The sequence below is a fragment of the Camarhynchus parvulus genome, chromosome 5 (assembly GCF_901933205.1).
Source record: "Camarhynchus parvulus chromosome 5, STF_HiC, whole genome shotgun sequence".
Taxonomy (NCBI): domain Eukaryota; kingdom Metazoa; phylum Chordata; class Aves; order Passeriformes; family Thraupidae; genus Camarhynchus; species Camarhynchus parvulus.
Window position 1 is genome coordinate 58,217,748 of NC_044575.1, and position 24,890 is coordinate 58,242,637.

The following is a 24,890-nucleotide window of genomic DNA, read 5'->3' on the forward strand; positions in this document are numbered from 1 at the left end:
CCCCCCCTGGCACTCCCTGATCTTCCCCAAAGACAACACATGGCACAGAACCACAATTTACATGGCCCTTTGATGGGGATTTCTTGTCTTTTTTAAAACCTGGTGCCTCCTCCTCTGCCCAAAAACAAGCACAGTGGGTGCAGCCTGATGCTCATTTTGGGGAGGGGAGAGGTGGAAACCTCACCTGAGTTATCCAAACTCACTTGAAAGAAGAGAGCAGGAACACCTTGAATAATAGCATCCCTTTATTTGCTGACACCATTACAAAAACCGATTACATTAGCAACCAAAAAAAAAAAAAAAAAAAAAAAAAAAGGAGTGTTTACTTGAGGTTGAAGTCAGAGGCAGCTAATCCCAAAAATGTAATTAAGTAAAACAGTGTACAACATCAGTATTAAAATGTCATTTCCCACTGGTGACTTTACCACGTTGGAGTTTTCTGAACAAGTTTTATTGAGCAAAATAAGATAAAAGATTATGTGTTTACTGTCTCTCCAGGAATGTAAAGGTCTAATTATCCAAACAGGTTTGTTTTTATTATAAAACTAAACTCTGGAGGTGTCTACAGAGTTGGGGTTTTTTCTTTAAATCAGTAGTCTAACAAGGATTAGAAAAGACAAAACTCTGTTCAGTGTTTCTGACAAAGTAGAAAGGGTGAAAACATAAATAAGGCTTTAATTTGGCAAAATATAATACAATGCCTTCTGCTATCCTCAAATGAACGATTCCCCCGTGATTTCACTCTGCAAGAGAAACACAAAGCACCAGGTCAGAAGAGCAGCCTCCCGAGGAGGGTTAGAATAATTCCATAATTCCAGCACCTTGCCTGCATTTCCTTGGTGTCAGGCACAAGGAAGCCCAGGGGAACGAGCCTGGGTGGTGGAGGCTGAGCAGGAACAGCCTCCCAGAGCAGCCAAGGTGCAGCAGCATCTCCCTCCCTCCCTCCTGGACACCCAGGTACCCTCAGCCCCTGCTCTACCCAAGCAGCTCTGCTGCCCCTGCTTTACAAAGGCAGGAGCATAAAAAGCTCCTGAATCAGGAATGCAACAAATCCCATCCTCAGCAGATGAAAGCAGCTCTGACACTCCTCAGTTAGTGCTGCCTCCCAAAACAAACAGTTCCCAGTTCAGACCCAAATCTGCATCAGCTTCCTTTAAAAGTTCCATGTCTTGAGCTTATCCAACCTTCAGCTGACTCTGGGTTATTTAACTTTATCTACAACTCCCGGAAAGGTGAAGTTGGTTGCACTCAGCTGGGGCTGGGCTCTTTCTCCAGCAGCACTGACACAACCATCACAGCCTCAAGCTGCACCAAGGGAAATACAGGTTGGATATCAGGAAAAAGTGTTTTACAGAAAGAGTGAGAAAGTTCTGGAATGGCTGCCCATGGGGGTGGTGCAGTCCCTATCCCTGGGTGTGTTTAACAAAGCCTGGATGTGGCACTGGGTGTCAGGGCTGAGTTGAGCTGTTGGGGCTGGGTTGGACTCAATCTTGAAGATCTCTCCCAACCCAGTGATTCTGTGAATTCTGTGAATCACCAGGTTTCCAAGCTGGCTGAGTATTAAAATTAAAGTCTTGTCCACGTGTCTGTAACTGTTCAAGAGCTCATGGCAGGCTGGTGCTCAGACACTCCCAGCCACTGCTGTGGGTTATTCCATATCCTCCATCCCAAAGCAATCAGAGCATGGGAGTGCAGACAGTTTGCTGGTGGAGCAAACAAAGAGGAAAAAAGGCTCTGGGAGAGCAAAACTTGGGGCATCCTGCTGCAGGAAGTAGCAGGGAGGGGTGGAGTTACCTCCCTACACGAGGGACTCAAGATAAGTCTCAGCTAATTGACATGTGCATCCAGAGAGGAACAAATCCAGTGCCTACCAGGAGCTTTTTATGATTTGCATGTGGAATTTGGATGAGCATTAGGAAAAGATTCTTCACTGAAAGTGTTATCAGGGTCAGGCATCAGAACAGGGCAGTGATGGAATCTCCATCCCTGGATGTGGCACTTGGGGACATGGTCAGTGCTGGCCTTGGCAGAGCTGGGGGAAAGGCTGGATTCAGTCTCAGAAGGCTTTTCCCACCTGAATAATTCACTGATTGCAAAAAGTCTCATATTCTGACATGAGAGCTGTTAATTTGAACAAAGCCCCACCATAACACACCAGTGTCCCTCCCAGCAGCTGAACTGGGGGGGTCACTGTCCACACCCACCTGGCTGTAGTGTCCTCATCCCTTTGACAGCATTTGGCTTACTGACACCAGCAGCTTCTTGAGGTGACCCACATCCTGGGTGAGATTCACCACCACATTTCTCCTTTTATCACTCAATTCCTGGAAGAAGGAAAAAAAAAAAAGGAAAACATTAAAAACTCATTTACAATCTAATTACCAAGAAAGCTCAGAATTAGATCCTCTGTATAAAATTACAACTCCTGGTGCAGAAGGGAACAATTCTTGTCAGTCAGAGGGTTATGGCCATGTTTTAGGAGAACATGGTTCAAAGTCAAGGAGCCCTTTCCTGTTCCAGGAAATCACCTGCACATCCAGCTCCTACCCCCCTGCCTGGGACTCCAGCCCTCTCTGCTTCCAGGAATTGTGCAGGTAACCACAGCTGATCCAGCCCCAAAGGTTATTTCCCCACCAGCCTGGCTGAACCCCACAGATGTGGTTTATAACACAGGCCAGGGTGCACAGATGATGCCTCAGGTTTCAGTTTTTCTGTTTTTCAGATTCTGTGCTGCTTTAGTGTGTGGGTCTGGGCTTTATATCAGGGGATGGTGAGCTCTGTGCACAGAGCAGGGAGACAAAACAATTCCTGCTCCAGCTGGGCACCAAAGACAAATGACCCAAATCTCAGCCCAGGAGCACAAACACCGTGGGCTGGAGAGAGAAAAACAAGCAGGGTGGGACTGCAGGGGCTAAAGCTGGAATGGGACAATGAACTGCAAGGTGCAAATGGAGCAGAACTGATCCCAGGGACAGACCTCGTGCCCGGCCGTGCATTTTGGGGCCATTTTGGTTCATCTTGGGTGCAGCCCTGGCTGGGCTCTTGTGCTGCCCAAGGTGGATCCATTGAGGAAGATCCTTTTAATAAATCACTGCTTTATTCTTTAGCTCAGTCCAGTCTCTGTTCTAGCTCAGCCTTCCCAAGGCACCACAGGCACCACTCCTGACCCCAGAGCTGAACAGCCAAACTCCTGCTCCACCAAGGGCTGGGTGTGACTGAGGAGCTGAGGGATGTGTCCTCAGCAGTAGCCAACAGCCCAGCCCAAGGCAGCTCCAGCTGTGAAACAGCATTTGGAACAGCTGCCTGGAGACCCACACCCTTCCCCACCCACAGCCATCCCATGGATTCACCCTCTGCTCCAAACCCCTGGGAAATTCCCATTTGCCAGCAACACCTGGACTTAAATGAGGGCTTCAAACAGTCCAAGCACCAGAAAACAGGAAGAAAAGGAAAAATGAAAGCTACCACAAGCTAGAAAGCTTCCTGTGCTGAAATGAAAATGCTGAGCTTGTGTTTTGAAACAAAAGTAAATGCCTTTTTTTTTTTTCTAAGAATTCAACAGTTTCTTAATCAGGAAGTGTCACAGCTGAAGATGGATTCTCCCCCTCCTGCCTCCCTGCCTGTCAGCCTTGCTGGGCTAACAGTGCTGTGTAATCCCTGTTTTATTATATATTTATTGATTAATTAACCCATTTTATTATATTTATTGATTAACTCCTCCAGAGATGCACAGAGCACTCCACATCCAACACACACCCACCTTACTGCTCCTTACTCAGCCCAGAACACAGACATGCAGATCACCTGCAGGAGAGCTTTTCCTTGAAATTTAACAGCACAAAATAAGCAACTGTGCCATGGTGTCAGCAATGCAGAAGTACCCAGTGCTCCACAGAGGTGTTTGCAAGCTCTCAGCATCCCTCAGCCCCGCGCTGGTGTTACCCACAGAATGAGACTGATGCATAATGTGGGTGCAAATCTCTCCCCAGAGCTCCAGGGAAATTAGAGGGAGCTCAGAGAGGGCCATTTTCCCTGCTCCCATTTGGCTGGAAATGCAAAATGAGCAGTAAATCAAACTCAAGCACCTGCAGCATTACAGGAACCACTCTGGGCTCAGACAAGAGAACAAAACAATCTACAGCAAAGCTCTTACTCCTGTGCAACTGGAAAACATTTTTCTACTGTAACAAAATCACTGGATCTGTATTAGGGTAGCCTTAACCTGTTTTACCCTTACTAAAGTAGAAAACCAGGTCTGTCGAGGCTGAGACTTGGCTTAGCAGTGTCACACAGCCTGATGGAAGTGGAAAGGTAAAGGCAATTAGCAGCCAATAGATGAATTAATCCAGCTCTGACCAGCAGTGAGGCAGCCTGGGCAGCAGCACAGAAGCAGCAGGAGCAAGGAAGGAGCCCCCAGTGCCCTCCCTCCCTCCCTGCCTCATTTACTGCATCCCCCTTCTGTTCTGTGACCTCACTGATGTCAGGCAGTGCTCACTCATGAATCACAGACACATCCCCAATCCTCCTGGGGCCAATCCTGACCAGATCCCAATGGATTTGGGCTCAGCACAGTCCTCCTGCAGCTCCTGCTAACCCAGGGGTGCACAGCTGCCTCACACTGCTGAGCCCCAGCCCTGTGCTCTCCATCACCTGGGGGAAAGAGGGAACATTTAGGTCAGATAAACAGAATAAACCCTTCCCTGTGAGGGTGGTGAGGGCCTGGCACAGGGTGTCCAGAGAAGCTGTGGCTACCCCTGGATCCCTGGAAGTGCCCAAGGCCAGGTTGGATGGGGTTGGAGCAGCCTGGGATGGTGGAAGGTGTCCCCATCCTCAGCAGGGAGTGGAACTGATGGTCCTAAAGGTCCCTTCCAACCCAAACCAGTCTGGGATTCTGTGATCCATTTCTTTGGGACAGGAGGTTGAAGAGAGGAAGAGGACGGTGGTGGGGAAGCCCCTGTGATTTCAGACCCAGCAGCTACAAGAGGAGCTGGACAGTCTGGACAGATCCCCCTTGGCTGTTTCACACACTTGGCATTCCCAGTTTCCAGTGATGGACTGCTCTGCACTGAGATCTGGGGGGGAAAGCACATTACATTGCACATAAGCCTCAAAATAAGCTCAGTGCCTGAGCAAGCTGCTGAATATAAATGACTTCCTTAAAGCACACTAAAAGCCCCCTTTAGTCATCAGCTGGTCCCATAAGTGACAAAGCAGCTGATTAGAAACCCCAAATGGTCTATTTTAAAATAGAAAGCAAAAGAGTCTAAAGAAAACACTCTGAGTGTGTTTGAGGGTTTATGCAAGTATCATTTCTCAATTTTTGTGGGTTGGTTCCAGCACCCAGAAGGAACAAATATGTTCATTTTCAAGCATGTGTTTTCAGGTCTTTAGTTAAAAAAAAAAAAAGATGCACTGTTGCTAGGTGGAAGTAGCTGGAAGACTTTCTTTTTTGATCTCAGAGCTATTTTCAGCTGGGTTTTTAGGCTTCTGGGGAGACAGTTTCCTTTTCTCCCCTCAAAAAGAGTCAAAAAAAAAAGGCAGCAGAAAAGGCTTGGAGAAAAGATAATGTTCTAATTCCAGCCTCTGCCAATGGCTACCTGTCAAGAGTGCTGCTTAGACAATTAATGTATTTTTACTAATGAAGGCTTAATTGCAGGTTTATTAGGACTGTTTTTCCACACTCCTCTTTAGAATAAAGCCATGGATATTCTGGCAGAAACCTGGGCCCCACGATGTGCAGCAAGAGCAGAGCAATGAGAGAGCCACAGGGGTTTTGTGAGGTAAGGCAATTAAAGCAAACAAGCACATCTGGGCCACCACAGGGCACATCTGGTGACAGCCCAGCTCAGGAGGGCTGCCCAGAGCCACCAGCCACAGATGCCATGGCTGATGGCTCTGATGGCACTGCTGTCCCTGTGGATAAGCCATGAAGGCACAGCACAGCGAGCTGGGGAGTGCTTTGGAGGGGGCTTTTCTTCAGCTGCTGCAGACAGGGACACAGCTCCTGACTGGCACTGATGCCTCAAGTTTGAGCTTTTCTATTTTTCACATTCTGTGCTGCTTTAGTGTGAGGGTCTGGGATTCATAGCACGGGATGTTGAGCTCTGTGCAGAGAGCAGGGAGACAAAACAATTCCTGCTCCAGCTGGGCACCAAGGACAAATGATCCAGATCTCAGGCCCAAGAGCACAAACACCGTGCGCTGGAGAGAGAAAAACAAGAAGGATGGGACTGCATGGGCTGGAGCTGTAATTGGACAATTAACTCAAATATGCAAATGGAGCAGAACTGATCAAAGTGAGAGTGTCACAGACATATTTTATGAAAAATCCTTTTCTTAGGATTTTTCCTCTTGAGAAGCTGAGAGGCCTCAGGAACAAAATGTAACCAATGGTTATCTGCTGCTGTGGAATGCAACAGGTGCATCTGTGATTGGTCTCATATGGTTGTTTCTAATTAATGGCCAATCACAGTCAGCTAGCTCAGACTTTCTGTCCGAGACACAAACCTTTGTTATAATTTTTTCTTTTTCTATTCTTAGCTAGCTTTCTGATGAAATCTTTTCTTCTATTTTTTTAGTATAGTTTTAATATAATATATATAATAAAATAATAAATCAAGCCTTCTGAAACATGGAGTCAGATCCTCATCTCTTCCCTCATCCTCAGACCTCTGTGAACACGGTCACATGAGAGACCCCATGACTGGTTGCCCATTTTGTGACCATTTTGGTTCATCTTGGGTGTAGCCCTGGCTGGGCTCCTGTGCTGCCCAAGGTGGATTCATTGAGGCTTTTTAATAAATCCCTACTTTATTCTTTAACTCAGTCTAGTCTCAGTTCTAGGTCAGCCTTCCCAAGGCATCAGCTCCAAAGCCCCTGGCCTCCCCTGGGAGCACAGGGAGGGCTCAGCAGCTCTCCCATCCTGCAGGGATCAGCTCCCAGGGTTGGCACATCTGAAATCTCCCAGGCCCAGCTGCATCTCTGGCTCAGCCACAGCGAGCCCAGCACAGGGCTCCATCAGCATCCATGAGTGATGAGCCTGGAAAAGCCATTTCATTCCTGCTAATGACTGCAAAGGCTTTCCTGCAGCTCTCCTCAGAGGACCCCGAGCTTCCTCTCACAGCTGATGAAGCCATTTAGGTTCAGCAGCTAAAAGGAGCTGATATAAATTATCTGTGCTATCAGCAAGTTCTCCTCTGCCCCTCAAATGACAGCAGTTCCTTCCACTCTGTCCCTCAGAAAAAATGGGGAATGAGCTCCATTGACACCACTGAGCTGGGAAAGAATCTCCTTCAGCCTTCCCAAATGCCCTCTGGGAAGCTGTTCCAGGGCTGGTGTGAAAGCTCTTTTTGCCAGAGATGGGAAAAGCCAGTGACAAAGCCCTAGCCCTTGTGCAGGTGGTGTCTTTAGGGCAATGCTCTGAGGACCAGCTCCACACCCAGCCGTGCTCACAGCAACCCACAGGCTCAGGGGAGCCACCTGTATCCCAATTCCAGACCCTAAAGCTGGAATGTCACTGCTGGAGGATACAGGAACACCTCCAGCCTGCAGAGTCACCCACCCACAGCACTCAGGGCTGAAGCTCATCTTAGCAACATCTTGCTGCTGGGCCACATCAAGGTCAACACAAATTCCAGCTGAAATCAAGTTCTGGCTCTTGGCCACAGCTGCAGAGGAGCAGAAGGAACCATGTTCTGGCAAGAGAATCTCTGAGTGTTACAGGTTGTGCAAGACTGCCTTTCTTTGGCATTATTGATGTCAGAAGGGCCAACCCCACAGTGTTTTCAGCCCAATTAGTCATCAGCAGAGTTATTTTTGGCTTCCCTTTTCCCTTCTTGAAGGGACAAGTCTGGGGATCTCCCCATTTTTGCCCAAACCAAACAAAAAACCCACCAAAAGCCCAGAATCCCTCCCCTTCCTCCTTGCAAATGTGAGGCACGGGAAGGAGGCCACGATCCAGACAGCAGCAAAATTCCCAGTGAATCCTTGACACCCTGGCAAGCTGTAGCACTGGATAAAGCCCCAGTCACCCAAACATCCTGTTCCTCTGCTGGGCCTCACTTCACAAAGTTACCACTTTGAGATTTGAGTGGCCCCTGAGCAGGAGCTCCAGGAATCACTCACCGAGTCTGTGCAAACGTCGCTGTTTTCAATAACATTGGCATCCCCAAAAACCTTCCCAATTTCTCTCTCCAGAGCTGCCAAAGACTCCTGGGCCTGTAAGGGAAAGAGAGGATTAAAAAAAAAGACATATTAAAAAAAAAAAAAAAGAAAGGAAGAAACAGGGAAAGCACAACAATGAGCAAAGCCCCATCCCCCTGAGAGCATCAGAGACACAGGAAATCTTTAGCTCTGTCTAAAGATTTCTGTTTTATGCCACATTTGCAGGAAAGATTTCTGTTTTATGCCAGATTATGCCAGGAAATCTGTTTTAGGCCAGATTTGCTCCAGGGACCAACCCATTTGCCAAGAGTGACATGTCTCCTCACAATCAGCATGTGGCATGTCAGCCTGTCTGCATCTGAGAGCAATCCTACAGGGAAACCTTAATAGTCTCACATCAGGTTATCAGGTAAAAATCATGCAGTAAATTTCACAAGAGCAGGAGTGCAGGTCTCCAAAACCCTAACCCCAGCTCTGTATTTATGTAGGCTATACCATGAACCATGGACATCAGCACAGCTGGTTTTGTATGTCAACACCCAACACAACTATCCAGAGCAAAATGTTTTAAATTCTTTATTACACCAGGTTTCCTTTAGCTTCTCACCTCCTCCAGTGTTTTAGTGATCATCTATCCCTGTCCAGGACAAAATATGCTCCCCTAACAGCATTTCCCACTCCAACCCTGGAAGAACTCAGCCCAATTTGATATTATCCTGGAGGAACAAGGTGCTGCAGAGGCTGGAGCCAGAGCCCAGCACTCCACAGGCTATTCCTGTCTCCATTTACCAATTCTCCCATGACACGTTTGTTTCTAGAGTGACAGACAGCACTGAGACCTCTGATGCTTCAAGATTTTCCACTCCAACCCATCTTGTCATTGGGGAAAAGCACAGGAAAGCCACCTGTTTGTCCCATCACGCTTGCACAGATCCAACTTTTAGGATTTGCAGTTTCCTGGGTTACACTGGATATGTCACCACATGCAAAAGGGCAGATGCTTTGTAAAGCAGCTTGCAACCCTCTGCCATTTGAGACTGGATTTAAAAACTTGTAGTGTGGGTGGAGGGCTGTGGGATGGGCTTTTTGTTAGGCTGGGGTTTCTTTTAAATGAAGAATTGTCAACCCCAAATCACCACTTGTACCTATTGGCATAAAATTATCGTGAACAGGGGAGTCTTTCAAGAAGGATGATTAAACAAGAGCTTTTAACTGCAGTTTTATAATTTCATTTTAGCTGCAGTTTCATGCATTTCTGACATGCAGGTAGAGCTCTTACAGTCCCAGCCAGTGGAGCAAGACACCCCACCAGCTCAAATCAAGTTCCTTCAAATCATCATTTCCAGCACTGCAAAACTACAGACATTGAGGGGTTCTGCTAACATTTATATGTGCAACTGCTAAGGGTCTCTGCTTACCTTGGGCAAGTCACCAGCTACTTTTTCTCTCTCGTTTTGATCAACTTTGAGTTTTGATAGTGTTTCATTTAGCTGTGTTTTCAGCTGCAAAAGAGTAACCAAGCAAATCAGTTCCACTCCCACACACAGATCTCCTCTGTCTGTCCCAGGGATTAACCCAGTGCACACGGACTGCAAAGGGAGTAAGATTTACTAACAATTACTGCACACAGGGGATTAGTGGACATGTATGATGAGGTTTACCAGGACAGTCAAGGAGAAGAGACTCCATCTGTAAAGATAAAGGTAAAGAATGGAAACTGCAGAAGACAAAAACATGGTTGGCATTGGCTTCCTTACAAGTGGTTTCAACTTTTCAACTCCATTCCAGGAGGAGCATCAGCCTCTCCAGCATTCTTATCAAGGGAGTCAGCCCAGACTCCAACTTAATTCACAGCAAATATACAAAAATGAAGATTGTCATCTTGCTAGAGCAGGCTAAACAGTCTCTCTACTGCTGAATAAACTAAAAAGCTCTACTTATCATCTTAATAAAGCACCACTTACTACAACTATGTTGACTTAACCAGTCTGTTAACGGCACATCAAGGCATAAATCACTGACAGGGGGATATTAACTTGTCGATTGTGTTTAGATTCAATCCAGAATAGTGGAACTGTTTCAATCAAGAGGGATGAATACTTGCTACTGGCTGCAGCCAGTACTTAAACTGCAGCCTTTCCAAAGGATACACAGTTTTTTAAAGGATATTTTGATTGCTCTTCAATACAGCACACAGAACCAGGCAGAGCACTTGAGGCTTGAGCCTCAAACAGAAGTGCTAACAAGGAGCTCAAGTGCCAATTTTGTTGGATTTGTGCCTCTGAAGTGTGCTGTGCTAATGTTCACTATTCCTGCTGTCAATCTTCCTGGAAGCCAGCAGGAGATTAAAGGGGGGAACAATGGGCTACTCAGAGCCCTGAATTTTTACTGACTCCAAACCTACACATTGTGTTTGTCTCACCCTTGGAAGGTTTCCCCCTTTGCAGCACCTGGGCTGGTGAATGCTAGGCTTACACATTTGGAGGAAGCTCCTCTGCATTTTCACTCGCTTACCTTTTAAATAGTGGGGAACCCGTTCTGAAATGCCACAATTTCTATTCCTCAGGAATAGGACACTCAGGACAGCATTCCTGAGGCAGCTGCATGGAGCTGGTTGTTTAACACACCCTCACAACTCCCACCAGCACAGCACCATCACACTGCACTCAAGCTGCCCCAGCAGGGAGCTCAGCTTTTTAAGCTTCTGTTGTGCACAGACATAATAAATTGTTGCCTCAAAGAGGTTGGTGTTTACTGATTAACTCCCAGATATGCATTCAATTCCCATTTTCCTTGCTTTCAGAACGAGAGGCTTTGCTTGCTGAGGCTAGTGTACCATTAACTTCAGCACACTGTTACTGTGGTGGTGGTTATTTTTCTCAATCAGCTATTTCAGCCCAGTTCCATCAGTGGCAGTAGCCTGGTTGTCCAAACATCCCACAGACACGGTGACAGGGACAACCCTCCCTAATTCTGGCTCAAAAGCAGGAAAGCACTGGCCAAACACAAGCAGAGGAAGGCTCTGACTGCTCCTGCAGCCTTAAAAAACAGGTCACTGAAACAAGTGAGAAGGGAAAGGGCTCAAAATGGAAAACCATGCATCCTTAGGTCTATCCTGTTAATCCCAGTCCTTCTTGAGAAAGCTGCTATAGGAGCATTATTGGCTGGAAGCATTTCCAGCCAAACAGGCTGTAACACATGCAAGCACCAAGCCAGCACAGCCATTCAGCCACAGCAGGGTGTCAGCAGCTGAATGGCTGAATACTCTGAATTCATCCAACTTTGGGTCTGGCCAATTTCTGTTCATACAGAGCAGGATGGAAAAGGCTCTGCACAGTCAGAGCAGGGATAGCACTGCTGCATCCTCAAAAGCTTTTGGGGGAAAAAAAAATCCACCAGAGGAGAATAATCCTCCAGTCAAACTGATGAGAGCACCACTTTTGCTGCTCCAAGGACATTACATTTGCTGCTGCATATGCCTACACTGCAAATCTTCTCAAGAAGTTTCAGGAATGAAAGTCTTACAGACTTTGGGAAAAAGTCTTAAGAACCAGACATGCTATTGTTAGGAGCAGAGAAAAGAGACAAATTGTAAAAGTCAGACTACATAAATGATTTCAATGGACAAAAATATCAGGCTGAAGAGGTTAGCAGAACAGACAGGATTTGAAATAAGTCTCCGCTTCAGACGTATGCTGGGAGCCTCGTTTGTGCCCAACAAGCTTCTTACCAAATTTAACTCTTCATTCTGTCTTACTGCTTCAGAATATGAATCATCAAGTTTTTTCTGCAATTCAGTCAAGAGATCTTTGAGCTGAAATGAAGTTTAGAGTTTTTAGGATTTGTCTCCTTGGTATGCCCGTTCTCTTCTGCTCAGTTATTAGTGTGCTGCTCTAGCCTAAGGTCACAAGCACACAAACTCCTCAGCCACAGGGGCTAAGCACTAGGTTAGTTTGCCAGGCAACTGGTAACCAAAAGAAAAAAAAATACAGCTTGGACAATTGGGTTTACCTCTCTGACTTCTGAAACATAAGTAGATCGTTCTATTTCTGCCTTTTCTAGTTCACTTTCCAAATGTTCTCTCTCTTTTTTAAGCTAGAAACAGAAAAACAGAGTTAAAACAGATGTTTCCAGTGCTTTCTTGCAGTATCAATTGCTTGATTACTGGCTTGATTATTTGCTTATAATTGGCTGTAAATTTCTATCAAATATTCCATGATGTTTAGAGAGCATTTCAAGCCCAGCGATCGCACAGATTTAAACATCAGATTGCAGATTTGAACATCAAAAATAAGATAAAAAGTGAAAGAATCAAGCCCATGATTGTCAACAAGCAGTGAACTGCTCAGTCTCCCAAGAAAGAGCCCCAGTGGGTGAGTACAGAAGTAAAAACCAGAACAACTTTCCAGCTTCTCTGCCTTTTAAAAACCCTGCCCCAAAGGCTCAGGTTAAACTGCAGCACAGGCTGGGAGAAGTTCAGATTTACAGCACAAGCCTAAACTGTGTTTCAACAACAGAAAGCTTCAAAGACAAGAAGAAAAAACCACCTGCACCTACAGTTTCAACTTCTTTGTTTTCTTCCTTTAACCTCTCCACCTCGTGCTGCAAAGAAGTGACCACGGAACGCATCTGCAGTTTGGGGGAAAAAATAAAGATATTTAGTTGGCTTGGTCTGAGACAAACTCTGCATAAATACACAAGGTTGTAGAAATTATCTACAATATTTTATCCTAAAAATATTAGAGATTAAATCAGAGTGGTTGAACAAAATAAGATGCTCACTCAAATAATTCAATTTACTGAGTCTACACCATTCCAACCTATTCCCAGCTCAAGTTCTTTGACATACTTAGAAGCCCACATGCCTGAAAGATTTGGAATAGAAGCACTAATCCAGTTGTCCATTAGCCATGGTAAGGAAAACATCCTTCCCAGACTGGGAGTATTCACCATCCATGTACCCAAACCCAGCATTTTTAGCCTTTTTTGGGGCTGTGTAAGTGCAGCAGATGGCAGCACATCTATAGTTCCAGATCTGACAGCCTTTATAAGCCACTCAAACAAGATGTTTATAAATCATCTGTTTGCTGCCAGGCTCACACAGTGGCACTCAAATTTACTAAGCAGAGATATTTTAGAAATTACTTTTTAAAAAAAGCTGTTTGACCTACTTTAATTCTAGATTAGAAAATAAACATAAAAGCTCTTTTTCTTCCCACTTTTGCTATCAACAGAGCCTTCCTAAAAGGAAAGCTTTGCAGGCAATTTCAAATGTAATTAGTTGGCCATAATGGATTGAGCAGCACTTTAACAGCTTTCAGAAAACTGTTATGATTCTATGATACTTCAATTTTAGCACAAAGAGTCCATATCTGCTCACAAATATATTCAGATAAAACCTATGTACTCAATAAAAGCAGAGTCCAAGTCACCAAGATCAGAAAAATTTATATTTCTGGGCACATTAATGGGACACTTGTACAGTCAATCTTTGGCTTCCTATCCCATCAGCATTAATATTATTATTTATTATTTGGCTGTTTCCTGCAGCATCTGCAAAAGAGTCCCCGTCCCTGGAATTGTCCAAGGCCAGGTTGGACAGGGCTTGGAGCAACCTGGGACAGTGGAAGGTGTCCCTGCCATGGCAAGGGGTGGAACTGGATGAGCTTTAAAGGTCCTTCCAACCCAAACCATTCTGTGACACAGATTTATCATAATGGCCAAAGACCTTATACCTGTGCTGTTTGTTTTTCTTGTTTCTGTAAAAATGGCAACAGAAATAGTGACACAAATCTAAAGATATCAACAAATCCTCAATTTTTCAGTCTCTTTAGTGAAAATAGATTCCTTCAAAAATGAAAACCCAGCCTTTACAGGAAGCAAAGTATCAGAGCACCAGAACACCACTGATATGAGGAATCATTCCTATTATACTTGTTGCAGGCTTCACCTTTTTCATCCCCTGGCCATGCACACATCAAACCAGGCAGCCAGGGCTGTTCCACACCTGCCTTCAGAGAGCTCAGACACCCCCTGTGACTTCAAGCAGAGCCTGCCTGGTTGCTGAGGAAAAAAAAAAACAACTTCAGAAATACCTGTTTAAGTTCCTTCTGTGATTCTTCAACTTTTATCTTCCATTTGCTTTCTTCCTCTTCCACACTCCTCTGTAGCCTTTGTAAAATCCCCTCCTAAGAAGAGAGAGGGATTTGAAAGCTCAGAGCAGAAGAAAGGCAGCTGGAACATCACAGAGGTGACCAGGCATCCCACTTACTGTCTCTGCCAGAACAGATTTGTATTTCTCACACTCCAGCTGCAGCAGGATGTGCATTTCCTCAGCCTCCTTCAACTTCTGCTCCATAGCCTGGCAAAGGAGGAAAGGCACCACAAGAGTCACATCCCAGTGGATGGATTTCAGTTCTATTCATCTTATTTCAACAAGCTGGGATCACTCCTGGGGAGGTCTGTCTTTCCAACCCACAAAAAAATAACATCAAGTGCAGTGTTCACCTACAACTCTCAATACTCAGTCACAAACTTTGAGTTACTGTAAAAAAAACTCCATTACTTGAAAAAAAAAAAGAGAATGGGGATTTTCAATTTGATGAACTCACAATTCCACAAGGTACTTAGCAAAGATGCAAATACATTTCTGTGAATATCTGAACAGCAGGTCGCCCAGAGAAGCTGTGGCTGACTCATCTCTGGAAGTGTTCAAGGCCAGGCTGGATGAGGCTTGAACAACCTGGCCAAGGCAGAGGGGCTGGAAATGGAAGATATTTAACCCAAACCATTCTAGAATTAATATGAAATAATTTTCTTATGACTTGCCTGAGAACCTGAACTTCCCAACCCACAGCACAATTTTCAAGATTTATACTGGACAAATCCATTATCCCACACACCAGCTGTCCATTTTTTGTGCCTACCTTGACATCTTCAGATCCTGAAGCCTCTCTTAGGTATTCTTTAGCCATCTTCTCAAACCCACATATCCACTCACTGTGGCTCTGTTGGGAAATCATTCAGTTTAGGCTGAGAATAACCTCAGGAGAGCTCTCCTCAGGACATTTCCCTCCCCACTGCTGAGGGAGCAGTGCCCCAAGTCCCTGGAGCTCACACACAGCCCCATGGCTGTTGTTCAGCCACACACAGCTGGCAGCAGCCCAGGAGCACGAGGGGATGAGACACACACACAGTTCAGGGGGGCCTGGATGAGCTGAAATGCAGCTGGGTGACAGAGGGCTCCCTGCAAGTGTCAGGGCTCTGCATAAGCATTTGAACATTCAAAGGAATCTTCCCCCAAATCCCTGAGCACTTCAAGCAGATGCTGTGTAACTCTAAGAAGGTTGTTTTATAACGTTACAGAAAGTCTTTTTATCAGGACACTTCCTTTAGCACATTTGGGAACAATTTTAAATATGAATATTCAAAACCTCTAGGGGTTATAAATGAAATGCACCCATGTTTCCAGACTCACTTGATGTTATTCACCCCATCTGAACCCCATGAACCCAGGGCATTTTCCCTGAAAAATCACTGAAATTCACCAAAAATCACTGAAAGCCATCAAAAATAGAAAATAGAAAATTGGAAATCAGTGCTTGAGAACAAAATAAAGCCCCCTAAATTGTATTAAGTGTCACTGAGGCACTGCAGCTCCTCTGGAAAGGTTGGGAATACAGAGATCCCATTGTGCCAGTGAGCAAACACAGCAGGCATTATCCACCCCTGAAAATTTACTATCTCAGTGAGACACAAGGTAAAACAGACAGGTAAATCAGATGTTGGGGCATAAAAACCAGAAGATAATAACTTTTATTTTGCTCTTTTAACACTTCTTGAAGCAACTCATCCATAGCTTTGCTTCCCTGTGCAAGTACAGGCATCACCAGTGAGAGATACTCTCAGCTCACTGCAAAACCCTTGGGACAGAGGGGCTGTGAGGAAACACTCCAGGGCTGCCTAGCCCAGCAGGAGCAGAGCTCCCTGACCCCAGCAGGAGGTTAAGAAGATCCACTTCTCTTACCATGTTGGGAGGGAGAGAGACTTTGGGGAAGAGCTTCTGGAGGAGCTGGCGCGTCTCCACCTCGGCAGCTTCCAAGTGCTGCTGCTTCTCCTAAAGCAAGAGGAGGGCACAGGTGACATTGGGCACCACACTCACTGACCTGGCAACAGCCTCTCCTCTGCCTACAGCAATTTACTTAACCCAGGAAGTCTTTTTCTAAGTGAGAAAGGAGCTATAGTGTCTAAAATTGCAGTAAATTGCTTCAGAAATGGGCACCAAATTGCTTCAGAATTTGGCCTTTGCATTTGCTCTCACTTAAGCTTTTATTTTCTGAAGTTCTCCTCCAATCTAGCCTGTTTGTACAGAAATTACACCATTGTTCACTTGTCCACAACACAAATTGCACTGTGCTGAGTAACTGCACCCACAGATCACACCAGCCCTGCCACTCAAGTGAAGTGAGCTCAAAATCAAATAGTTTAGTCAATCAACTATTTTTATTTTCCAATCTGTATTTTTAAGATAATTTTAGGTGTGAAAAAAATCACCGTAAGATAACGTCATCACTTCAGAAACAGAGAATTAAAATCAAAAGGAAACTTTGTGTTAATGCACATTTGAACCAGGCCAAGAAAGTAAGACTTTCAAACATTACTTTTAAACACTTAAGAGGAAGCCACTTACATCCTCTTTTCCCAACCCTGGATGCAATGGGAGATAATTATTAGAGCTGTGTGACAATCTCCAGGTGTTTTTTGTTAGTGCTGTGCAAATATAAATACCCAGAGCCACAGGCACCACAGATCTGCCCTTCCATGTATTTAACATTAAAAGCAGAGCAGCCACAGGACATGTGGGTTAGTTTAGCCATACAACACTCAGCCTCTCATTTAAACTTAAATGTGGAAAGCCTGAAACACTGCACACAAGGGCAGCTTTCAGCCAAAATCCTCCACTGATAATTTGGGATGGTTTTTTCCCTTTGACATCAGTGCTGCTCTGAGTTCCTCTGCTGCAAGGGATCGGTGGCGTGAGCAGGTTGAGATTCAGAGACAGAAACAGACAGGAGACATTAGGTGGTGAGGCTGTGCTGGGTGTTAGTTGGCAGCAATTTAGGAGCCACCATGAAGGGGCAAAAGGCTTTGCTGAAGTCCTCCAGCTGCAGCAGAAAGCAGGCAAGCACTAGCACACAGTGAGAGCAGGGACAGGCTCCTGCCAGCACAGAGACAGCTCCAGAACAGACACACAACCCCAAAGCAGAGCTCCTCTGCTCCTGGCTGCCTGACTGCTGCTCTTAGGGTTAGTTGGATGCTTTTTTTTTTTTGAGTTCTGCACAGTGGCAATGAACACTGAATCAGGCCCATGGCAAACATAAGCAATTCACATCCCATATCATTTTGAACATTGGTCCAATATTCCCTGTTAAGCTTCACGTGCTTTCAAGGAGGAAATTCGCAGCTGTGGTGAGAATTTTCTGAGAAGCTCCCAGATTTTTTAATAATAATTTAGTTCTGGTTCTTCCCAGGTCCAACAGATCTGCTCAAGCACAGCCAAAGCCCAGTAGAAGAAAGCAGGTTGCTAACCAGCACAGCTTTTCATCTGCAGCTCCCCACAAATCAAAACCAATTCACAACAGCTCTAACAATTATGCAAACAGAAATCAAAAGTCAGCATGCCCACAAACTAACCATTCAAAAAAAAAAAACCAAACAACCTAAAGACAACAGGAAGAAGCAGAGGTGAAAGTATACGAATGATCACTCAGAAGAGAATATACTTAAACTGCAGTAAAAGTTAAATGTCTCCATTTCACTTAAAGAACCAGCTGCAGATCTGCTTCTAGCTTAATGCATCATTTCTAGCAGTCAACATTACAACCTTGGCAGTCTTGTTCACTTTGTCCTGCAGCAATTTTTCAGTTGATGCCAATGCTTCCATTGCTTCCCAGTTTTTCTCCCGAAGGTCCTAATCATTTTTAGAAAGAATGATTTCAGTTCAGCCAATATTCAAACTGTTTGTGCTTTTACTTCAGAGAAATATTTCCCATTACATTCCACCATTTGCATTTAAATGCTGGTTACTGCAAGGTGATTTTGCTGGGGAGTATGACATACACTAGCAAAAACAAGTGTGATGTTCAAAGAGTCTGAATGAAAAGTGGGAGGGAAAAATGCCAATTTCTGCCCAACCTGCCCCTGTGTCCAAAACTGATGCAAATGTTACTGCAGAGCATTATCACCACAGCAACCCCACACTTTGACTGCACTTGTAAGAAGAAAAGAGGGAAGTTTTCAAAAGTAGTGAGGAACACAGACACCAAACCACAGATTACACAACAGAGTGTTAGGCATGTTGCAGTGCAGAACCCAGCACGGACCCAGGAGACATGGAGGTGTGCACAATTACACCCCTGATCCTGCAACCGCACCTCAGCCCAAACCCCGGCGCTGATTTCGGGAACGCACAGCTCAGGGTTTGCAGCTCTCTCCACTGCACCCACAGAGAGCTGGTTTGGTGCTCAGCAGCCCTCCTGGGAGGCTCTGGGATCTCAGAAGAGGTGAGCACATCCCAGATCCACGTGGGAAGGCCACGGTGCCACCCTCCTGCGTCTTTCTTGGCGAGGTCATCAAACGTGTACTCCACAAGATGTCAACACAATCAGTGAGAGCCTGAGAGCTCTTCTAAGAGCAGCCTCACAGCTCTTCTGAAGGATGGTGGGGCCTTGCAGCAAGGAGATTACAGTGCTTGGGATTTAGATTTCATTTTTCCAACCCTCAGAGCAAACCTCCTTTAGCAAAGGGTTATTTTGGAAAGGTTGCATTTTGAATTCATCAAAAGCCTAGCAAGGACCTACACTAGTTTTACTTCACCACTTTTATTAGCCCACAATCCTAAGGGCTGTTCACAGGATATAAACACAACATTGGATAAAACTGAGAAAAAGCTGGGACCTACAGGCCTGGTCTGCCTTTAGCAGCAGCCAGACTTTGCCTGCAGCACAAAGGGTATTGAGACCTTGTGACTCTGCAGGAAACAAACCTTCTGTTCTACCTTTCCAGCTCATCTGTCTGCTGAGACTACTTAGCCTCTTTCTCTCTACTTTATTTCAGCTCTTAAACAGCACTCCTTGCTCAAAAGTTCTCAATATTTTCTTTGTGCACTTTCCTTTGATTGTCTGACTATTAAGAAATAAAGCTTATTGCCTGCTATTCATTGGATTTTACAAGGTATCAAGGAGAGACAGGTGAGATAAACACCCTGTATTTTAACTTTCTTCCATATAAGTTAAAAGAGAACACTCCCCTGCCTGCACAGGTAATGCATTACAAGGAAGTAACTCCACAGCTCTGTGATAGAAGATACAATCTTTAATTCCATCTACAAAGAACCCAGACTGCACCATCAGCAGCTGCAGGAAGGCTCAGTCCTTCACTTCTTTTGGAAGATCAGGATTAGCCACTTTCATGAAGGGGAAGAGCCAGATCTGAGCTCCCTGAAGCTAATTCCTGCCCCATGTCCCCACACAAGGACCAGAACTCTGTCAGAGCACAGCTCCTTTCCTCCTCCCACCCTCCCTGCCCTTGGCAAAGGACATGTTTCTGAACAGGGTTAACCAGGTTTGAATCCAAATCCAAGAACCTGCTGTGGGATGTGTCCCCTAGCAAGTCTCCTTCCACTCATCCAATCAACAAATCCAGGAGCTGACACAACTCTGAGCAGTGAAGTCAGGTGTGCTGGGTCACTCCCAAGAGGAATGGAGCACCCAGGGACACGATACAGCTGTCAGAAACACTCTCTGCAAAATGCCCCAGGCCTCAAGGAGTGCTGGGAACACAGGTTTGGCTGTTTTGGGGGTTTTCTGGAGTGGTGGGGGAAGAATTTCCTTACGTTGTTCTTTTTCCTCTGCTGCTCAAAAGCATTTCTCTGAGAGGCGAGCTCGCTCTGGAGATTGGCAATTTCCTTCTCTTTGCCTGCAACCCTGAATTAACAAAGGGAACCACAAACAAGTCAGGAGACATTGAAGAAATTCCCAGTGAAGCACTGACACCCTTTCCCACACACTAACTCGCCTTCCCTTCCCTTTTCAGCTCTCTCTGAAAAGCTGTTTTCACTGACTTGGCAGCATCGCCTGCTTCCCACTGCTCCCTGAAGCACTCAGCCTGAGCAAACCCATTGTAAAGCTGTTGTTTGCCTACAACAGGCATCTGCACACATTTAGCAGGGCCATGGAAAGGCAACACATTAGCTGAGGGTAGAGTCAGCCAGCCCACGCCAGTACAACACCACAGAACAGGCACCGCCTGCTGGAGGAGAGTGTTCCCTTTCAAGCACATAATCCACAATTTGTAAGTCATTTAACTTGAAAGACAAATAATTCAGCCAGCTAAAAATGCATGACAGTGGCAATTTGCTTAGCACAATATAGCATTAGCTACCACATAGTTATTTAATGTGCTTCAGCCCCACATTATAACACACTTTTACCCCTGAGGTTTTCCCTGGAAGAGATTTCCACATGATTTTGTAATAGGAACAACACTCTGCTAAGCTGAAGTTCCAAGAGAAAAGCCTGTCACTTTTGCTTGAAACACCAACATTTAACTCTTTAGCCATAAGCTGAGCTGGCATGCATTCAAAATAACATCAATCAAGACTTGCTTCTATGGTGGGCACAACATATTGCCAGCACTGTCTGTCTGCAGGAGATTACACCTGAGGATTAGCACTGTGAGCAGAATCTCCCATGCTCAACTTCTATAAGACAGTAATTTAATTTATTTCTTTTTTACTGGCCACTTCATGTAGTCTGATATTGTACATTTGGCATTTATTTCTAAATTTCCTGAGCAATTAAGTGAACTGAATCAATTCTCTAATGCATTCAACAACCTGGCAGTACTCACACTTGCAGAAGCTCCTCGCTTTGGACAGCCAGAGATGCCTACAAAGAGATCAGAGATGTGTTAGGAGCAGAGCAACAGCAAAGACCAGGATGTGCCTTGTTCACAGGCACTGCTGCAACACCACAAAGCTGCACTCTGGGCCCTTGAGGGAATTGTGCAGCCTCCTCTGGCCAGGAACACAGCAGGCATAGGGAGGAGCACAAGGCTGCAAATCCATATGATAAAAGGAAGCAGGAACAGATATGCAAGAGCCAGAAAAGCTGGCTCAGTACAACCCAACCCCAAAGGTGCCCCTGGATTTCCATGGGCAGTACAACTCCTGGTTTTCCATGCCATCCATGCAAGCTACCACCACTCACTTTTGACTTCTCTCAGTAACACTGCAATTGGAAGCTGTACCTGTTTGCAGTTCTCCTGCTTTAATTCCTGTATCTGAGCTTTGAAAGATTCATTTTCTTTTTGCACATCCTGTTGAAAGAAAAAAGGCAATATACACTCAATGTATAAACAGATATATTATATATGGATATACACTCATATACATATACTCTATATATATATAGAGATATACACACTCCTCAAGATAAGGTGTTTCTATCAAAACTTTACCTGTAACTGTTTAACTTGGTTTGCAATTTCTCTCTCTTTTTCTTCCACCATAGCTTTCAACTTCTTCGTTTGTTCTTCTTCCCCTTTCAACCTGCAGAGATAGTTTGGAAAGTAAGGAGAAAGGGTTAAAGTAGGGAAAAAAATGTTAAAAGAATTTATGCTAAAAAGGGACAGCCACTCACACTGGGGCAGTTTGTGCAGCAGGAGATAAATACATTTTGTGTGTTGAGGCTGCCTCAGGTACCAGACACAGGCTGTACCTGAGCTCTGCTGGGACAGCAGCACAGCCCAGGAGCTGCTTTGCAGACAAAGCCCTTTCTGGCAGTCTCACACAACCTTCCTCTGACTTGGAGCAGCCAGACAAAGCAGAGGAAAGCCTGGCAGCATTCCTCCATAAAACAGGAGCTTTGAATTGGCTATTTCATCTCATCCTGAAAATGGCACAAACCGGATCTGTTTGCTGCTGCCACCGACTGAGCCACGGGCACTGCAACCTCCAACATGCTGAACAGCAGGAGGAATTAGCACCAGGCATGAGAAGCAGCAGCAATTCCACTGGTTAATAGAGCCCTGGGTGCACATTCCCAGTGTGAGAGCACACAGCTCAGGGCAGGGACACCAGGCATGGCAGCAGGCACCAGCACTAACAGCTTATTTTAGCAAAGCCCATGAAATTCCTGACAGCAATTCAAACATTCCAGCTGGAGATAAACTCAATGCATATTCCCAGCAGGCACTTGAGGAAGTGCTACTCTGCATACTCACAGGTTCTCCACGTCCTGGACTTGGGACGCAGCAGGTACCTGAAAAAGTAATTCCCAGTCTCATTTTGATGGCACAGTTTCTAAATTAACAGCACGAGAAGGGGCAACACACAGCTTGCAAGACACTTGCCAAAGAAATACCAGGAATTTTGCATCAGGCATTGCTCCAAGAATATCTAATCACATAATGGATTTCAGAAACAGAGCTTACACCAAGCATCCCAAACTTCACACCAGCCAATTGCTCTCCATTCCATCTTCCCCCTGGGATAAATGCCTGTGTCTAGACATCCACCCAAAATAAAAGTTCAACTCAGTCTCCTCCTTTTACCATCAACAAAAAATCCAAACTGAGCCAGAATACCACCTTATTGGAAAAATTCTTCCATTAAGTAACACCTGGCTTCGAGGCTGTCCAGTTGTCTGCTCTCAAGTCCAGTGCAGGAAATCAAAAGCCAAAATATTCCAGCCCAGGGAAAGGCAGGGAGGAATCACAGCACAGCCTGACCACTTCAAGAGATTCTGCTACATTCAGTTACAGCCAAAGCTCCTGCATGACCAGAGCCCTGCAGAGATGCTGCTTCAGCCTGGCAAGGAGGTGGCTGGGACACAGCTGGGGCTGTCTGTGAGCTCCAAGGCTTTCAGACCACCAAAGCTCCTCTTTATGCACAGTATCATCCCAGTTAAAACCTCCCAGAACTTGCTAGCCGTGTAAAACCTGTTTTGGATGAACACAGCTGAACTAGTGGGCTCTCTGCATTATAAACAGCTTAGTCAAGTTGGATTTAAAACATCTCTAAGTTGAAGCCAATGCAAATTCTCTGTGTGAGGTAGAGGAGAAAAAACAGCTTCCTGTTCAACCAAGCAGCACTCCCAAACCACATCCACTCTGCAGGCTGTACCTGTTGGAGTTGTTGCAGGTTCTGTTGTTCCAGCTCCTGAACTTTACTGGTTAATTGTGCAATTGTATCCTTCTGACCCTTTGGATAGATAAAAAGCAATGTTAGAAGTGTGGCTTTATTTTTCCCAGCCAGACAAGCTGCAACAGAATTTATTTCCCTTCAGAATATTAAAGCAGCTTACCTGCAGACATTCTCCTTTCTTAACAATCTCTTTCTCCTTCTCTTCCAATAAGGCCTCCATGGTTTTCACCTGCTTTTCCTTCCCCTTCAACCTGTGCCATTGAACACACACAAACACAGCATAAACCCTTTGCTCTTTCATCCATCTGGAAATAAAACATCCTATGATTTACAGCACCTAACAAAAGCAGAATCTGTGATCAAAGGCACATGCACAGTTCACCTACTAAAAACCAATGTGTGAGCACTTCTACTTCAGCCTGGGTTAGCAGGAGATGCCCTTGATCAGTGGCACTGCTCATTAGGTAAAAGCAAACTGTGCTGACACACTGCAGGGGTTTCACAAACGTGTGCTCTCCTCACCCAAAAACACTTCCCTGCTCCTCCCCAGCTGGGGATACAAGGGACTGACTGATCATTTCCCCACCCTACAGCTCAGGTGTTACCAAAGCAGGTTTTCCACCATGCCTTGCCCACATCCCTCCATCCTGACTTGAATTTAAGGGGTGCACAGGGCAGACCAGAACGAACAACTGCACTTACAGAGTCTGAAGCTCTTTGACTTGTGATGTTATTGTGACCTAAAGAAAATAATCAGCACTTCAGTTCAATGCACATGGAAAAGGCACACAAATGCTAAAAATTGCTCTATGGAGAAACACAGGGAAAAACTACCAGACATTTTCAAAAGTGGCACCATTTACTGCAGTAAGCATAAATGCACTTTTTTTAATTACAAGGCACCAAGTGTCTCCAACTATTTACATTCTCCACATTTAAAATATGACTTCCAGAGCAGCAAAGGAAACAGTGCAAATGGGAACAACAAGCAGGCCCACAGGAGACACAGAGGAAGAAGCTGAGAGTGACTGTGACCACCAACCACCTCACTGTCAACTGCAGCTCCAACCACAGAGATCATCCCTGGCCACTGAGAGCTTTGCATAAGGAAGTGCTTTTTGGGGCTCTCTGAAAAGTCAGCAATCCCTTAAATTCCCATTCTTAGGCTGAATGTGGATTGGAGATGTAAGATTTAGTGGGAATGTTACTTCTGAATGCTGTGTGAAAGCCTGACAGTGGTTATCTGCCAATCCTCTACCACAACACAGCAGGAGTTTCAGACATTCCCAAAAATCTCTCTTCTGTTTGCAGGAAACCAAAAGGTGCACAGATACATCACCTTTGGAGCAAGCATTCCTCACAGAGCATTCCAGAAACAGCAAATCTAAACTGCATTTTTTTTTTCTGGGCTCTGACAGTTCCAGGGAAGGAAATACACACAAATAACTCCCTCAGTTCCTGGAAATTTGCTTTGGAGGAAAAGCCCAAGGCGGAAACACATTCTGTGAAGCTTTGCCTAAAA

At 45.3% G+C, this 24,890-nt stretch overlaps 1 protein-coding gene across 11 annotated transcripts in view; it reads right to left on the reverse strand.

Annotated features, from left to right (window-relative positions):
• Positions 1-246: 246 nt before the first annotated feature.
• Positions 247-24,890, reverse strand: part of KTN1 (kinectin 1) — an 80,089-nt gene continuing 55,445 nt past the window's right edge. For 6 of the 11 annotated variants that reach the window (XM_030949224.1, XM_030949231.1, XM_030949225.1 and 3 more), the window contains 20 exons: positions 24,071-24,108; positions 23,529-23,619; positions 23,348-23,425; positions 22,447-22,484; positions 21,682-21,772; positions 21,472-21,540; positions 21,073-21,110; positions 20,057-20,147; positions 18,047-18,133; positions 16,190-16,279; positions 15,090-15,170; positions 14,435-14,524; positions 14,259-14,351; positions 12,721-12,792; positions 12,175-12,258; positions 11,894-11,977; positions 9,582-9,665; positions 8,125-8,217; positions 2,205-2,324; positions 247-743 (listed from right to left, as the gene is read on the reverse strand). In XM_030949224.1, coding sequence (XP_030805084.1) covers positions 2,220-2,324; positions 8,125-8,217; positions 9,582-9,665; positions 11,894-11,977; positions 12,175-12,258; positions 12,721-12,792; positions 14,259-14,351; positions 14,435-14,524; positions 15,090-15,170; positions 16,190-16,279; positions 18,047-18,133; positions 20,057-20,147; positions 21,073-21,110; positions 21,472-21,540; positions 21,682-21,772; positions 22,447-22,484; positions 23,348-23,425; positions 23,529-23,619; positions 24,071-24,108 — 1,497 coding nt within the window. In that variant the 3' untranslated portion in view covers positions 247-743; positions 2,205-2,219. The remainder of the gene's footprint in view (positions 744-2,204; positions 2,325-8,124; positions 8,218-9,581; positions 9,666-11,893; positions 11,978-12,174; positions 12,259-12,720; positions 12,793-14,258; positions 14,352-14,434; positions 14,525-15,089; positions 15,171-16,189; positions 16,280-18,046; positions 18,134-20,056; positions 20,148-21,072; positions 21,111-21,471; positions 21,541-21,681; positions 21,773-22,446; positions 22,485-23,347; positions 23,426-23,528; positions 23,620-24,070; positions 24,109-24,890) is intronic. The other 5 variants (XM_030949234.1, XM_030949228.1, XM_030949229.1 and 2 more) reach the window with 4 other exon arrangements.